General features: G+C 40.7%; 1 protein-coding gene across 5 annotated transcripts in view; it reads right to left on the reverse strand.

Annotated features, from left to right (window-relative positions):
- Positions 1-1,061: 1,061 nt before the first annotated feature.
- The window catches only part of ACAP3 (ArfGAP with coiled-coil, ankyrin repeat and PH domains 3), a 271,725-nt gene continuing 256,845 nt past the window's right edge, over positions 1,062-15,941 (reverse strand). For 4 of the 5 annotated variants that reach the window (XM_040325845.1, XM_040325849.1, XM_040325847.1 and 1 more), the window contains one exon: positions 1,062-1,911. In XM_040325845.1, the coding sequence (XP_040181779.1) occupies positions 1,805-1,911 (107 nt within the window). In that variant the 3' untranslated portion in view covers positions 1,062-1,804. The remainder of the gene's footprint in view (positions 1,912-15,941) is intronic. The other variant, XM_040325848.1, reaches the window with a different exon arrangement.

Here is a 15,941-nt window from a genome sequence, read left to right on the forward strand (position 1 = left end):
TAATTTGCATACTCTACACAGAAATCAACGGAAGCGCCACCTAGCGGCCAGCGTAAATATGCACCTAAGATCCGACGGCGTACTAAGACGTACGTCGGTAGGATCTAGACCACATTCAGGCATATCTTGTTTTGTGGATACAAAACAAAGATACGACGGCACATCGTAGAACTTACGTGGCGTATTAATAGAAAGTTCTTTGTGGATCTGGCCCTCAAGATTTAGCAGCTGACTGGTTTCTATACGTTGGTAATGTTACAATTAAAAGGAAATGCAAAAGGAAACCTGTGCGAAAATGATGTAGGGGGTGTCATTGTTCTAAAATTGTGGATCATGCCAATCCTCTTCAATACTTTCAGAGCTACTAAAACATGCCTGCAGCCAGGGAAGCTCAAAGGGCCAGATTCACAAATGAGATACGACGGTGTTTCTCCTGATACGCCGTCGTATCTCTGTTTCTATCTATGCGACTGATTCAAAGAATCAGTTACGCATAGATATCCCTAAGATCCGACAGGTGTAATTGTTTTACACTGTCGGATCTTAGGATGCAGTACCGCGGCCGCCGCTGGGGGGAGTTCGCGTCGTAAACCAGCGTCGGGTATGCAAATTAGGAGTTACGGCGGATCCACGACGGATTTTCGCGTTCGCTACGTCGCCGCTAGTCTAGTTTCCCGTCGCAAAGTTAGTTTTTTTTGGTGCCCTAACTTTAGACAGCAAGTGTATTGCTGTCTAAAGTATGGCCGTCGTTCCCGGGTCAAAATTCAAAATTTAACGTCGTTTGCGTAAGCCGTCCGGGAATACGGAAGTACGCTACGCGCGTCGCCGTTCAAAAAAATTACGTCACGACGCGCAAAGCACGGCGGGAGTTAAGAAACGGAGCATGCGCAGTAGGTCCGGCGCGGGAGCGCGCCTAATTTAAATGGTACACGCCCATTTAAATTGACCCGCCTTGCGCCGGAGGCCGCCGGTGTAGTTTTCATCGCAAGTGCCTTGTGAATCAGGCACTTGCGATGAAAAATTGCGGCGGTGTAACGTATCTAGGATACGTTACGCCGCCGCGATTCTACGTGAATCTGGCCCAAAGTCCATATTCACATATTTGTTCCAGGTCAGTAGCTCAGGAAATATTGCAGTTGATGGATCAGCATGAGAGTCAGGCAAATAGCATTTTTAGAGGGAATGGTCAGTAATTTCAGAATCATTATTTTTCTAAGCACAGGCTTCCTATAAAGGGATTTTTTAAAGAAAACCTATGGCTACTTGGATTTATGTAACACGGAGCAGTCATCAACATTTGCTGCTTCGAAAAAGCAGAAGTCAGAATTGCCAAGTTCAAATGAATGGTCACTTATTGTGAATGTGCTGCATGGCAGTTATAATGGTACTGAAAATTGTGGTCTTTATGTTTGGCTGGAGTTCAGCCATGAAACCTGATGTCCGTATGAGGGCTGTTGTAGGCTCCCCTTTCTGCTACTACACAGGGAGTTTCAGATCATTGAGGGGGTCGTTTCTTTTAGGCAATTAGATTGGTGCCAATTCGTCTTCTTTATGCATGTTGTATTCATAATTCTTGAGAAGAAAATGATTACTACAAAGCATGGAGGGAATCACATTTCCCATAACACCGTCATCAAGCTCCATCAACTTGAGGGCTTCCGTGGTTGCACAACCACAATTTGAGAACTTGTTCTCTTCTTCATTTAGTGATGTATCATGTCGATTTCAAGTCTTGTAGAACTAGAATATGCCAGCCTTTATAGAAAACCACCAGTTCTTTCCAATAAAGTCGTGCCTAAATCCATTACCGACAAGATTGCCTGAAGTGAGTACTTCGCCGGCTCAGCTTCTCGGGGTTGTTGGATGCCATGTGTGAAAACTCACGGAAAATATCCAAATAAGTGGTGTCACCTGCAATGCAATGAGCGAAAATAAAAAAAAATAGCCAAGTAAAATGAGACTAGAATTACCTTACTGAGAATCTCTATTGTTGTAAAGCTAAAACCTGCCCACTGCTAATTACATTTCCAAATGTTTTTAAGTTGAAAGCTCAGCTTAGAAAGAAAGTAATATTTATCCATGCAGTTTTTTCTTCAGAGAGACATAGCAAAGAGTTAAGTGTTAGGATTTGAAGCAAACCTGACAAAAAAAACAAACCCAAGTCAGACAATTGCATATCCATTTTGTGAAAATATTCTGGATCTGCAGCAGGGTCTCCACCCAGCTAGAACTGAAACAGCTACCTAATGAGCATCCTGGGAAGTGTCCATACAAAACACCCAACCAAACCTTTCCAGCTGGTTCCTCTCATTTCAAAGAAGCAATGGGCCAGATTCAGAAAGATCAGTGCCCTTATTTACGGCGGCGTAACGTATGTGTTGCAGCGTAAGGCAGCGTAATTCAAATGGGGATGTTGGGGGCGTGTTTTATTTAAATTTGACTTGACCCCGCGTTTTTTAAGTTTTTTTTGAACGGCGCATGCGCCGTCCGTAAAAAATCCCAGTGTGCATTGCTCCAAATTACGTCGCAAGGACGTATTGGATTTGACGTGAACGTAAATGATGTACAGCCGTATTTGCAAACGACGTACAAAATTCAAAATTCGACGCGGGAACGGCGGCCATACTTAACATTGAGTAAGCAATTATAATAGCAGGGGTAAATATACGCCGGAAAAAGCCGAACGCAAACAACGTAAAAAAAATGTGCGGGCCGGACGTACATTTGCCGTAACTAGCTAATTTGCATACTCAACGCGGAATTCGACGGAAACGCCACCTAGCGGCCGGCAGAAAAAATGCATCTACGATCCGACGGCGTACTAAGACGTACGCCAGTCGGATCGATCCCAGATGCAGTCGTATATTGTTTTGTAGATACAAAACAAAGATACGACGCGGGAAATTTAAAATTACACGGCGTATCAATTTATACGCCGGCGTAATTCTTTTGTGAATCTGGCCCAATGTCTCTAATTCCCTGTTCTGCAATGCTCCATACCATATGACTAAAAACTAGTGCAGCAGTGCTTTGGAGAAACTTGATTTATGTCATTTGTATGCATGAATCATTTCTGTAATGACCTTAAAGGGGTTGTAAAGGTTCCTCTTTTATTTTTTAAATTGGTTCCTTTAAGCTAGTGCATTGTTGGTTCACTTACCCTTTCCTTCCATTTCCCTTCTAAATTATTTTTTTCTTTGTTTGAATTACTCACTTCCTGTTTCTCCTCGGTAAGCTTTCCACCATCATCCGAGTGGTGGAAAGTCATTTAGAACAGTTTACTGAACACCTTACTGAGGAAGAACAGGAAGTGAGAAATTCAGACAACGAAAACAAAGGAAAAAAACATTTAGAAGGGAAATGGAAGGAAAAGGTAAGTGAACCAACAATGCACTAGCTTAAAGTAACCTATTTAGAAAATAAAAAACGAACCTTTACAACCCCTTTAAACTCATAACCCTAGTTGGAAGCATAATAAAATTGGAAGCATAATAAAAATAAAAAATAAAAAAAACATTTAGATTCAAAAGATTTATACTTTTTTTTCTACCCGCAAGTCTCACCCAATTATCATTCTCACTATTTCCATTGTTTGAGAAGATCCTTAACCACTTAAGCCCTGTACCAAAATGCAGCTAAAGGACCAGGCCCCTTTTTGCAATTCGGCACTGCGTCGCTTTAACTGACAATTGCACAATCATGCGACGTGGCTCCCAAACAAAATTGGCGTCCTTTTTTTCCCACAAATAGAGCTTTCTTTTGGTGGTATCTGATCACCTCTGTGGTTTTAATTTTTTTAATTTTTTTGCGCTCTATAAACAAAAATAGAGCGACAATTTTGAAAAAAATGCAATATTTTTTACTTTTTGCTATAATAAATATTCCCCAAAAATATATAAAAAACATTTTTTTCCTCAGTTTAGGCCGATACGTATTCTTCTACCTATTTTTGGCAAAAAAAAATCGCAATAAGCGTTTATCGGTTGGTTTGCGCAAAATTTATAGTGTTTACAAAATAGGGGATAGTTTTATTGCATTTTTATAAAAAAAAAATGTTTTACTACTAATAGCGGCGATCAGCGATTTTTTTCGTGACTGCGACATTATGGCGGACACTTCGGACAATTTTGACACCGCCACAGTGAAGAACGGGGAAGCTGTGTTTACATACATATAGCTCTCCCCGTTCTTCAGGTCCGGTGACCGATCGCGGGACTCCAGTGGCAATCAGGTCCGCAGGTTACGGAGCTTCGGACCGGGTCGCGGGGGCGTGCCCGGGACCCCACGGCTGGGCTTAAAGGGCAACGTACATATACGTTGATGTGCCCAGCCGTGCCATTCTGCCGACGTATATTGTTGTGCAGCAGTCCTTAAGTGGTTAAAGCCTAGAACACACAGGCCGAAAGTCAGCCAGCATCGTCCAGTTCAATAGAAACTCTCCGACATGTGGCCTGTGTGTATGGCAGCCGGTCAGGCAGAATTTCATCCGGCTTCTGTCAAAGGCTCATGAATGAAAAAGGTCTGGCGACGGATTCCCAATCAGCGCTCTCAGCCAACCCGGGGGAGGCCTCCTGATGTTGCCAACACAGGAGCACAATTAGGATTGTTGGCACACACTATATAGGAAGCGCCTGAACAACGATCTTTATGGTGAAATCACCAGCTATAAAAAAAAAAAAAAAAGGTAAACAATATCTAGATATGCCACTTAGTCACAAAGTTGTCAAGCCACACATATTGTATAGATGCTGCTATATCTGTATTGTATTTCTTTGTAATAATCCCCCATGGGAGTCCAACAATCCCCCCCAATTGACTTTGTTTGAACAATAGTAACTCTGGCTTCACTGCTCCACTGGACAGTTTGGGGTACACAATAAACCCTACATATCTCCCAAAGATTTTGAATTACTGAAACAGTGTTAGTGAGTGTTGTCCATCACAGGAAACGTGTGCCCTTGGGTTTAAGTACACTCTTGCATGCTTTTTAGTTATAACGAGCCACAAATATTTGCGCTATTTTTCAGTGTACTATGTATAAACAGTACTACAGTACTTTTTAAACACTGAAATGTACAATTAAGTGCTGCATTTTAGTAATGAATCTAAAGAAATGTGTGTGCTCATTAAGACACCTCATTTGGTGCGTTACCGGCATGTTTTTGGTGCCTTTTTGATACATTTGCATTGCATTGTTTTTTTTCCCATTCTATGGATTTTTGGGTTATCATCTTCGCTAATAACTTTCTAAACTCATCGTAAATGGGCCGTAAATGCCATAAGGGTGCTTGTGACGCAGTGCACACAATTTGGACAGGCGTTCGCAGAGCTTGAAAAGCGCTCATGAAAGGCCTGTTTTTGAAGCTAGTGTAAACTTAGCCTTAAGGCTTCAAAAAAGGTGTCCAACGCTTACTGCCATACACAATGCTCTTATACGTATGTGAACAAGGCCTTAAAGTGATTGTAAATCCTTTTTTTTTTTTTTGAAAACTTAAATTTTATTGAATTTTCAACATTTTCCAGGCAAAGGAAAAACAAAAGAAAGGACAAAGAAAAAAAAACATAAAAGGACATATAGCATTATAAAGAGGCAGCACTAGGAGGGACAAGCAAAGTTGCCGGTATAACAACTGGAACATAAGACAGGTCAATGCAAGATCCAATCTGGTTAACATAGGGCCAAGTGTCTATATCCCTTTTTTTTTTTTTAATGCTAAACATAGTATACTTACCTGCTCTTTGCAATGGTTTTGCACACAGCGGTCCCAAACCTCCTCTTCTAGGGTCCCCTGCCAGACCCCAGTCTCCTCCTCTTCTCTGAGTGCCCCCATAGGAGGCTTCTTCCTATGGGGGGCACTTGTGCAGGCTTCATCTCACCCCCACCTCCCTCTTCACTGGATATGAATAGCAGTGGCAGGAGCCAATGTATGCCGCTGCTGCCTCTGTTCTCTAAGGGGAGAGCAGAGAGAGCCTCTGCTCCAGATTAAAATCGGGCTAAGGTAATTATTTAGGGGGGCTCCTGGTCACACGGGATGCATTAAAGTAAAAACCTTCTGCCTTTACAACCACTTTAAAGGTTTTCTTTAACCAGAAGTGCTAACAGAGAAGACTGCAATGGAGCACATAACATTTATTTACTTGTGTAAATCACATATAACTGCATGTAGCTTTGTCAGAAATACTGACAATATTTTGATCATAGCCCCGCTTCTAAAAATATGTGATCTATGGGGGAAAAAAAAAAAAAAATGGGATAAAAATATGTGATCTGTTGACATATTTTCTGGTTAGGGACTTGTGTAGATGGGCAATTGCAGCAAATCAGGTGCACACTGCCAAGAACAGATTGGGATGCATCAAATAGACACCCAAGGTCCTTTAGAAATGGCTTCAGACCTACCTCTAGGCTGCATTAGACTGATTTGGAGTTCCCATTGACTTGGGAAGAAAAAAGGCAGTTTTGTTGTGGTAAACACCCATTTACACAAGCTGTTTTACTCCATTAAACCCAAAGTTCATTCTATCTTGATGGTTTCTCTATTAGGTCTGTGTTAATGTTGCTGTAAACCTCTGCTGGAGTTATAAACCACTACATGTGTCAAACACTTCAGAAGTAGACTATAGATTACAACAGGCAAAGCAGCCAAGTAGAACATAAAAGAATAGAGTGTGCTGAGTGAGAAGGTTTTAATAAAGCAAGACAAGAAAAGGCAATAAGGAGGCAAGCAGATCAGAAGAAGAGTTTGAGTATAATTTTATTAACAGTGCTTATAAGAAGGAGTAAAAACATCAGGATTGCGTGAATGTGCGTGTTCTATAGCAACTATATCAACACACACCAAACACCTTTGCATTAAATTGTAAACTCATTGTTCCCAATAGCCCCTTAGCCTTATCCTCTTTTTTTAGGGTCCATTTACGGTGTCCCAAGGAGCCCTTGCTTGGAACAATGAGCTGAAATAAGTACAGAGATCATGACATATAATATTCACAGGAAACATTGAAAAGTTGACCAAGCAAAAATAAAGAGCACCATCCATGGTGCAAGCAAGAAGTCAAAGGTATAATATGCATTAGCCTATATACAGCAAGAGGGGTTCCCATTGTGCAGTTATCTATAGTCATCATGCGTATTTAACTCCCTGACATAAACGTGGGGGCTCTGTCCCAGGACAGGGTACCATTTTCTCAAGAATTAACGTCATTTCGATTTACAGAGATATGTACACTTTACAGGATCATACAACTGATGGATGCACAAAAAGATCTCAAGAGGGTTATTCTTTCATAGTTTGACGGCGTACGTGCTCCAGAACCGAAGCATCATAACCAGATGGCCAAATACAAGACTTTATAGGTCATCTTCAATAGAAGAATCCAGTTTCTGTGCACCACGCATTTCGCTTTAATAGTAAATGCAAGCAGTTCTCGTGTTACTGGTAAGCCTTACACACACTTGTCCATAGGAGGGTAAAGATTTGGCCATCACAGTCCTTTAACAAGCTTTACAAGTGGCTGTAAATTCATGCCGAGTACAAACTCTCAGCAAGACGACTATTAGAAAAGTAGTCCAGATGTACACAAATTATCAAAAGGTCATACAAAATAAATAAAAATAATATTATTTCTAAAACTGAAAGTTTCACGAAGATAAATTGCCAGATTTAATGTCAATGACTATTAAAACACCTTTGTTTTATGGTTTTTATAGTATTCCTATGTTTTTATGAGCCTTTGATGGTACTGAAAGAGAACATAAGAATTGTTATTTGAGCAGAAAAAGGATTCTTGCGCTCTTGTGTGGTAGCAATGGTCTCCCTGCAGAGATCTGACATGCCCCTTGCTGAGCCATACCTATAATTCCGCAAATCGGCAAAGTATATACTCTCTGCTGATTGGAGAGCTCTATCTCAGTAAGAGGCATATTGGGCTGCTGGAGAAAATCACTACATCCACAAAGGGCACAGCGTGCTGGCAGGAGACAGGCTTTGCAACATACATTGTGGCTAGAGAAAGCAAACCGCAAGGCTTTGAATACGTTTTGTTTGAATGCACCTGGAATGTTTTTAGCGGATTTAAACAGAAAGTTCAATTGGGCAATAACATAAGATGCTGTTGAAAATGGTAAATGGCACTAAATAAAATGTTTACCTTCTTTCCCTGCAGCAGAGAAGCAGCTAACAATATCTGACACCCCATCATTCCCTATTCTAATACAGGAAAGGCTCGGTGTAGAATACAAAGAAAGGAAAGTCAACCCATAGCAACTGGTCTGTTCCATGGATAGCTGTTACAGGCAACACCCCTTCCTTTACAAAAGTTTAAATATTTCAAGCCTGGTGTTTAAGTGTGATAATTTCATATTCTATTTGAAAGCAAAACATTTGATTGATTACAGCATTTGAATAAAATATATACAAATTTTTGTGGTTTTTACAATTTTTTTCAGCAAAGAGAACATATTCATAGAAATTAGTCTAGACATCTGCTTCCATTCAAATAATATGTGCCAATATAGAATTGGGGTATGCTATAGCTGTCAATTGTCCTGGGGTTAGGTTTGTGGAAAGGTGCCCAGGCCTATGGCAACAGAAATTTCCAGCGGGAAGGGTAAAGCAAAGCACACTTCATTTTTAGTTAGGCTAGCAAGGATGGAACAATAAGGAACCAAATAGTCTTTACGTACAGAGTATGCTTATTTACTTTTCTCTAACCACAAATGAAGATATCATCTATTTAGCGGTTATGACTCCAGCCTGGGAAATTCATACATTTCAAATCACTATCTTTGGGAGATGTTCAGTCCTCATTCACATAGGTGCTGCCACCCATACACTGTGAATGGGCAGTTCGTTTTCAGCGTCTCCTTGATCCAGGTTCTGCGAGCAGGCAGCCAATCCAAGTATATTAGGATGCAGCGACTACACTGACACAGCTGCTTGTCCTAGTGTGACAGGTGTGCAGGTAAGTGGCCCTGAATGCACACTTTGTGTTAATGGCCGCTCACCTGCACTCACATACCTGTCACATTAGCACACGTGGTGTGCAGCTGCTACATCTTTATAGGCTGCCTGCAAGCAGCAACTGGAGACTAAAGATGCTGAAAAAAACAGCCTATTCATAGTATGTGGACGTCAGCGCCCATGTGAACGAGGCCTATGAGAAGATTCAATTGCAGACCAGCTGGCAAATACAAACTGGACATCACTGTAGCAGTCATGATTGAACCAGATGTATAAATGATATGGTAAAGGTAAAATACAAACACTGAACTCTAGGCAAACGTCAATCTATGTAGGGACATTGAGAGAATACACAACCATCCTCCACTTTCACGATCTCCTTAGGATCAGGTGCTGGGCTGGGCATCTTCAAGGCTACGCAGGCATGTGCTTATTTAAAAATCATTAAGTGTGTTTTTAAATGCAACTAGTGTTAGTACCTGGGTTTGACTTGGTATCAGCAGTCCTCTGGCTACGTGTTGCTTCTCTCTCCTCCATACAATCAGTAGTGCTCATGCTAACAATGAAAGTGCCGATACAAGGAGAGAACATAGTAACAGTTGACCTCACTGTCCAATCAAAGGCTAAGGCAGGGACAAGACCTAAAGCCAGCCATACACGTTTTGAATCTCAGCCAGGCTCAGCAGGAATCGGATGAGATTCAAACCATTAATGGGCAGGCTGAATGTACCAAGTTAATCAATTGATCAACTTGGGTACAACCAGCCTGCTGGATTCTCTTGCGATTATCACTAGAAGCTGCTATAGCTATAATTACCGCCTTCTTCCGGCGGGGACGCCTCCCCCCACCTGCCCCTGTCTCCCCGCCGGGAAAAGACAATTGCCAATTCCCCTGTCAGCACTGCCTGTGTTGATGGGGGATTTGTGTGAATTTCCACCGTGCATGGTCTGCCTAACTGTATTGTAAAGTCTTTTTTTTTTTTTTAACATGTCATACTTACCTCCTCTGTGCAGTTGGTTTTGCATAGAGCCTGGATCCTTCCTCTTTTCGGGTCCCTCTTCGCTGTTCCTGGCCCCTACTTCCCGACGAGTGCCCCCATAGCTAGCAGCTTCCTATGGGGCACCCGAGGCGAGTCACAGCTCTGTGTGTCCATTCAGATATGGAGCCTCGACCTGGCCCTGCCTCCTCTCTCCCCGATTGGCTAACTGACTTTGACAGCCGTGGGAGCCAATGGAGGCACTGCTGTGTCACAGCCAATCAGGAGGAGAGTGACGGAAGGCTAAGACACTTGTGGACATCGCTAGAGAGAGATGGGCTCAATAAAGTTTTAGGGGGTGGTGGGGAGGCTGCTACACACAGAAGTTTTTTTTTATCTTAATGCATTGAATGCATTAAGATAAAAACCTTCTGCCTTTAGAACTCCTTTACTGTAGCATAGACAAATCAGGTCTCCAGGCTGGCTGTGCTTGGCAGGATCTTATTGATCTCAAGACTGGAGGGAAAAAAATATAAATCATTTAGCAAATAAAACTGACCTTATATGATATATATGTTTCAACTGTGTATTAATGGTTTGCCTGGAGTTCAGCTTCAAAGGTTTCTGCATTATAAAATACTTTTTTTTTCTTTTTAATAAAATGTCCCAGGTATCCAAACTACAATATTCAAATTCATGGAAGAATTTGATTGTGGTTAGATTAGATCGGTTACCATATTCTTCCTTCAGATACTTTAATAATAAAGCCCAAATTATTTCGTGTGCCTTTTGATGTAAATATTTGTGCAGAAAACGAAAACATAAACATAACACACACACACACACAGAACATACATTAAAAAATGCAATAAAAACATTAATTTCTGAAAGTATTTTCTCATAAGTCCAAATTACATTTGCGTAACATGGAAAATACAGACTTCCTAGTGAAAGCTTAAAAATAAAACGAAACCAAAAAAAATTAAAAAGGAATTTGCAAACCCATTCTTATGGCAATTACACTGTAAGTAATATAGAACGTCCATGTGTTATACAGAATATGTATTTTGTTTCTTATGCCTAAAAACTAGCAAAGCAGTGCAGAGTTTTGATTGGCTCTAGCTAACTGGAGGCTCAGAGCCCAATAGATATATATATATATATATATATATAAAAAAATTAAAAAAAATACACAGTTTACCAGCAGATTCACAACATTCAACATAAACTAACAGTGTTTTTATAAAAAGAATATATCCTACAGAAAAAAAAAAAAAAGCAGCTCAAACCTTTAGGTAGCAGTATGTGACATGATTTAAACCGTCTCTCTGCAACACACTGCTTTGTGGTAAAATCCATAATAAATTATCATAATAAAAATAACACCTTCACTGAAGAAAAACAGAAGTGAAAAGCAGTACAAAACAATTTTTTTTATCACTTACAAAATTACATTTACACAAACGAAACATATACATATATATGTAATCTCCAATACTGCTAGGAGGAAAAAGTGCACAAGTAGATAGATTTTCCTTTACATAAAATGTACAACTTTTACCAGAAAATATTTTGACCATGGCATCAAAAATGGTGATTTGTGTAATGGCAGGCTGCATGGTTGGCTAAAGCCTGTCACAAAGGTTCTTGGTAAATGGTAGACGGTAAACGCCTAGTAACAAATCCTGAGGCGGACTGATAGTATTAAAATGGCCATATAGAAGAACCTCCAATAAAGTTAGCACCTTTTTTTTTTTTTTAAACTCCATATAAGATCAAGTCCTGCTGGTAAATAGATGGTATAAGAAGCCATGCTTCTAACTGGCAGTGCATTCTGGTGGTCTTATGACCTCTGTTTGACACCAAATGTCATTAAACTCTGATCCCAAATTGAATTAAATCTGGATGTTCTAAAGGATATCCACCTCCGTATTCTGAGTTAAATTCTAACCAATGTCCTTAATGCTTTTTACAGTGACAGTTATAATAATATGGAACTCCTCATTAAGCATGTTATAGGCCTTTGGAGACGAATAACAAATATGGCTCCCATTCCCGCTTATTTAAATTATTTTGTGATTGTATGACTAGGAATTTATTGCATGTTCTTCAGAGAGCATGTAAAATGATCTTAGCAATAATTCTGAAGGATGGAAATGTATTTTCTGTGCTTTTCTAAGAGGGTGCTGAGCTGCATCCATCACCCCAAAAAGACAGTATACTAGTGGACCCAAGGTGCATAATAATTTTAGACAGGGCTTCATTAAACCTGTGAGTGGATATTATAAAAAGGTATGCCAGTTGATAACCAGATGTTCTCAAACTTAAAAAGAAGGGATGGTTTGAATGCCATGGAAAACAAAGAACAGAAAACAAAAGTTTCACTTGCAGGCTAAGGAGTTACACATGAAAGATTAACACATATGTTGTAACTCCATGTTTTTGGATCTTCATGGCAGATTTGATGACCTAAACCAGGGATATGCAATTAGCGGACCTCCAGTCTGGCACCACAGATGTTTTGGAACTACATTTCCCATGATGCTCCACTACACTGCAGAATGCATGAGCATCATGAGAAATGTAGTTCCAAAACATCTGGAGTGCCAAGGTTCGCCATCACTGCCCTAGGGCAACAAGAAAAAACATTTTCCACAGGTATAGCACATGCTTCAAAACCTGTACAATTTATAAGATTTATAAAGCTGGCTATTTTTTATTGCCATGCCTTGCAACATAAAATGTGTTGAAAAGATGGAGTTACAGGGCAAGACCATGTCTTGATGAAGATTAAATACCCAAATATGACATAACAGTCCTCTCTATGACCCAGATGTTCTGGTCTCTTCATACAATGGAATTGCATAGCACTAGAGGTGACATAGAGACGCCCTTTAGGAAGCCTTGAGGGTTATTAATCCTGCACTGGGACCCAAGTGACACCTCTTCAGATTTAAACTTATCCAAAGTGAAGGCTAAAACCCCTGAAGTCTGATATGACAAACAATGCATACCAAGATTCTCTGGGCGTATTCTACATGGAGGGTGGTTGGACAGGACACTGAAGTTGGCTTTTATTTTTGTAGTAAAATAGGCCAATAGAACTAAACAGGTCTATTTGATGAGATTGGAACGTGGTTTGTTCCTACAAGCAAAAGCTCTGTTTTTCAATCGGTTGACCTTGACTGGTTTTGATAACTTAGCTTTAGGGCACCTAACCTTTACACTGCTAAAACACAAAGGCCCTCGTGAATAAAGTGTCTCCCACGCTGACCGAGGTGGTGACAGAAAGAGTTCTTTCTTCAGATTTTTCCAATCACATGGCCCCAAGAAGGAGCGAAGGAAAAACACGCAGCAAAAGATTAGTACAGTCACAAGCCACAAGAATCAGAAAGATTTTGCTAGAGTAAAAGAGAATGGAGCTTTCCATTGAAACTGCATTGAAGAATAGCAGCTCCCCTTTAGGTCTCTAGTGCACAGTGGGTAAATGTAGAAAGTTTGCTAAACTGCATAGTGTTACATCAATTGCCTTGTGAAGGGAGCTAAGCTGGTATTCCATACCAAACCCTATTCAGAACATACACACATAAGTGTACATTGGTGTGTAGAATCAGCACAAAATGCTAGAGAAATTTAAAGGGACTGAAAATGGGCAAAGGTGGTCCTTGATCTCATAAGCACTAGATACAAAACAATCAGAATTGTTGGTTAATGTAGGTCATTGTTACATGACGACATCTATTACTGCTGATCTTACCACCTGCAGATACACTATATGTCCCTATAAATGGGTACCCATGACAAAATCTAATTGGTACATGAAATTACTATTTTTATTTTTTAAGTGCCCATATTTACCATATGGAGGCAACAGGAACTGCAAAAGACACCGCCGCTTGGCACCAACTCACCTCAAGGGGAAAAGCAGCAAGCTGACAAGGTTTTTTCAAAAGTTGGTGCCTTTGGTAGAGCCTAAACACATAAAGGTAGTAGCTGCTGTCCAGCCTAAATGAAAGCGGTCATCTAATGTCAATGGCCAACTTGAAAACAAGAACAATGACAGCCAATCAAATGCCTAAAACAATGAACAGTCATCCATCAAGGAACCGACCTGAAAACAACCAAAACCTTGAATTTTTTTTATGCTCCATCTCAATCTTGGGTAACAATAATGAGTGGTCGTTGATATCCATTCCATGCTGACTGGCTCTTACCCCATGTATCTGTGTATGCACAGGTCAAGAGTAATCTTGAAATAAATGATTACTTTCCAATGTGACCGATATCGGCCAGATCATATGACAATCATTTCTTATCTATAGACAGACCAACAGTTACTTTACAATTGCTCCTAGACAATGTGATGCTGGCCACATATTAGGCCAGTTTGTGGCATTCATTTGACTTTCAGCCATATATGTTTGCTAATCTCCAGTGACCATGTGTTTGAAAATTGGATGAAAATCCATCAGCACCTCAATGACAATTGCAATTGAGTTTATGGCTAAAAGCCACAAAATTGTCAAGTGTATTACCAACATAAGAGCCGGTGTTCACAGGAAATTGATATAATATAAAGTCAATGGAAAATCTTAAAGTGAACCTGTAGATAGTCTAGGGTTAATAAGTTATCCTTCTAAATGGAGCCCAGGAGCTAGCCACAGCTAGATGACAAGAGGTTTGACACCCATAAAGCTTTTGGTAGCACTGAGTGGACATACTTGTGGGCAGTAATGCGCAAATTTGGCTTTGGAGTGGGCTTCATCTCATAGGTCCAATTACATTACCAGGCTTCAAAGGCCGTCATTAGACAGGCGTGTAGGATCTCCCCTAGTTTTGATCTACATAGGTGAACAAGGCAGGGCTGCCCTGTCTCCACTTCTATTCGCCCCTGCCATTGAGCTCATGGTGGCTCTTATTTGATCCAATTTGAATATATGTGGGTTTCATTATGGGAGCCTACAAGAGAAACTATGTTATTTGCGGATGACACCATGCCAATGTTGGGCGACACTACATCCTCTCTTAAAGAGGTAATGGCAGTAATCACTGAGTTCGGCACATACTCAGGCTTGATAATAAATTGGTCCAAGGCCTCCCTGATGTTTCAAGATGTGGCGCCAGACTCTCCCTCTCGGCCAATATACCTATATCTTCTGCATTAAAATAACTGGTTATTCAGGTGACTCCGCCCCCATTAGACTATATAAGCCTCAACTTAACGCCCCTACTCCAGGTTTCGGGATAGGGTTAAGGTATGGTCAAATCTTAAAAATGTCTTTGGTTGGTTGGACCAACCTTATTAAGATGATTCTAATGCCACAATTGCTATATGTCCTCCATAATTCCCCAGTGGTTATCCCCCTGAAAATGATCTGTATTATAGATATCGTCTTTAGGTCCCTTCTTTGGCAGTAAAAAAAACCCAAGGGTGAAATTGGAGGAATTTCAGAGACCCAAAGATGCTGGAGGACTGGCTCGCCTCAATCCTTAGCTCTATTATTTGGCTTCCCCAATGCAGCATATAGCGTGCTCCATGTGTTCCACCAATGGAATAAATGAGAGAGCTGGGGACCCCTCCACTAGGCTACTTATTCATACAATGGGTGTAGAGAGGATTGAATGCAGATTAGAGGGGCTAGCCTTCTGTAAATCGCACAAGTAATGCAGAAAAACCTGGAACAAGGGTAGACAACTGTAACAGATTACAGGGTTCACCAGGGTCCAGCCCTATCTGGAGTAATGCCTATGACCCAGAGCTGGTTAGGCTAAAGTATGGTGCAAGATGGACACTCTTTAGGGTTACTCATCTGCACCACATTTAAGCTAAAGGGAGGCAGCGCTTTTTTGCGGATTTACAAGAGCGTTTTCAACTCCCTGACTCAATGCTATTCTACTATAAGCAACTTTACCATGCGATAAAAGCACAAGGAGGGCCTGATTCTTGGATACAACCCCCCATATTTTATTACATGTATGAAGTGGACACCTATAAAGGATT

Source organism: Rana temporaria, chromosome 10 (assembly GCF_905171775.1).
Source record: "Rana temporaria chromosome 10, aRanTem1.1, whole genome shotgun sequence".
Lineage (NCBI taxonomy): Eukaryota > Metazoa > Chordata > Amphibia > Anura > Ranidae > Rana > Rana temporaria.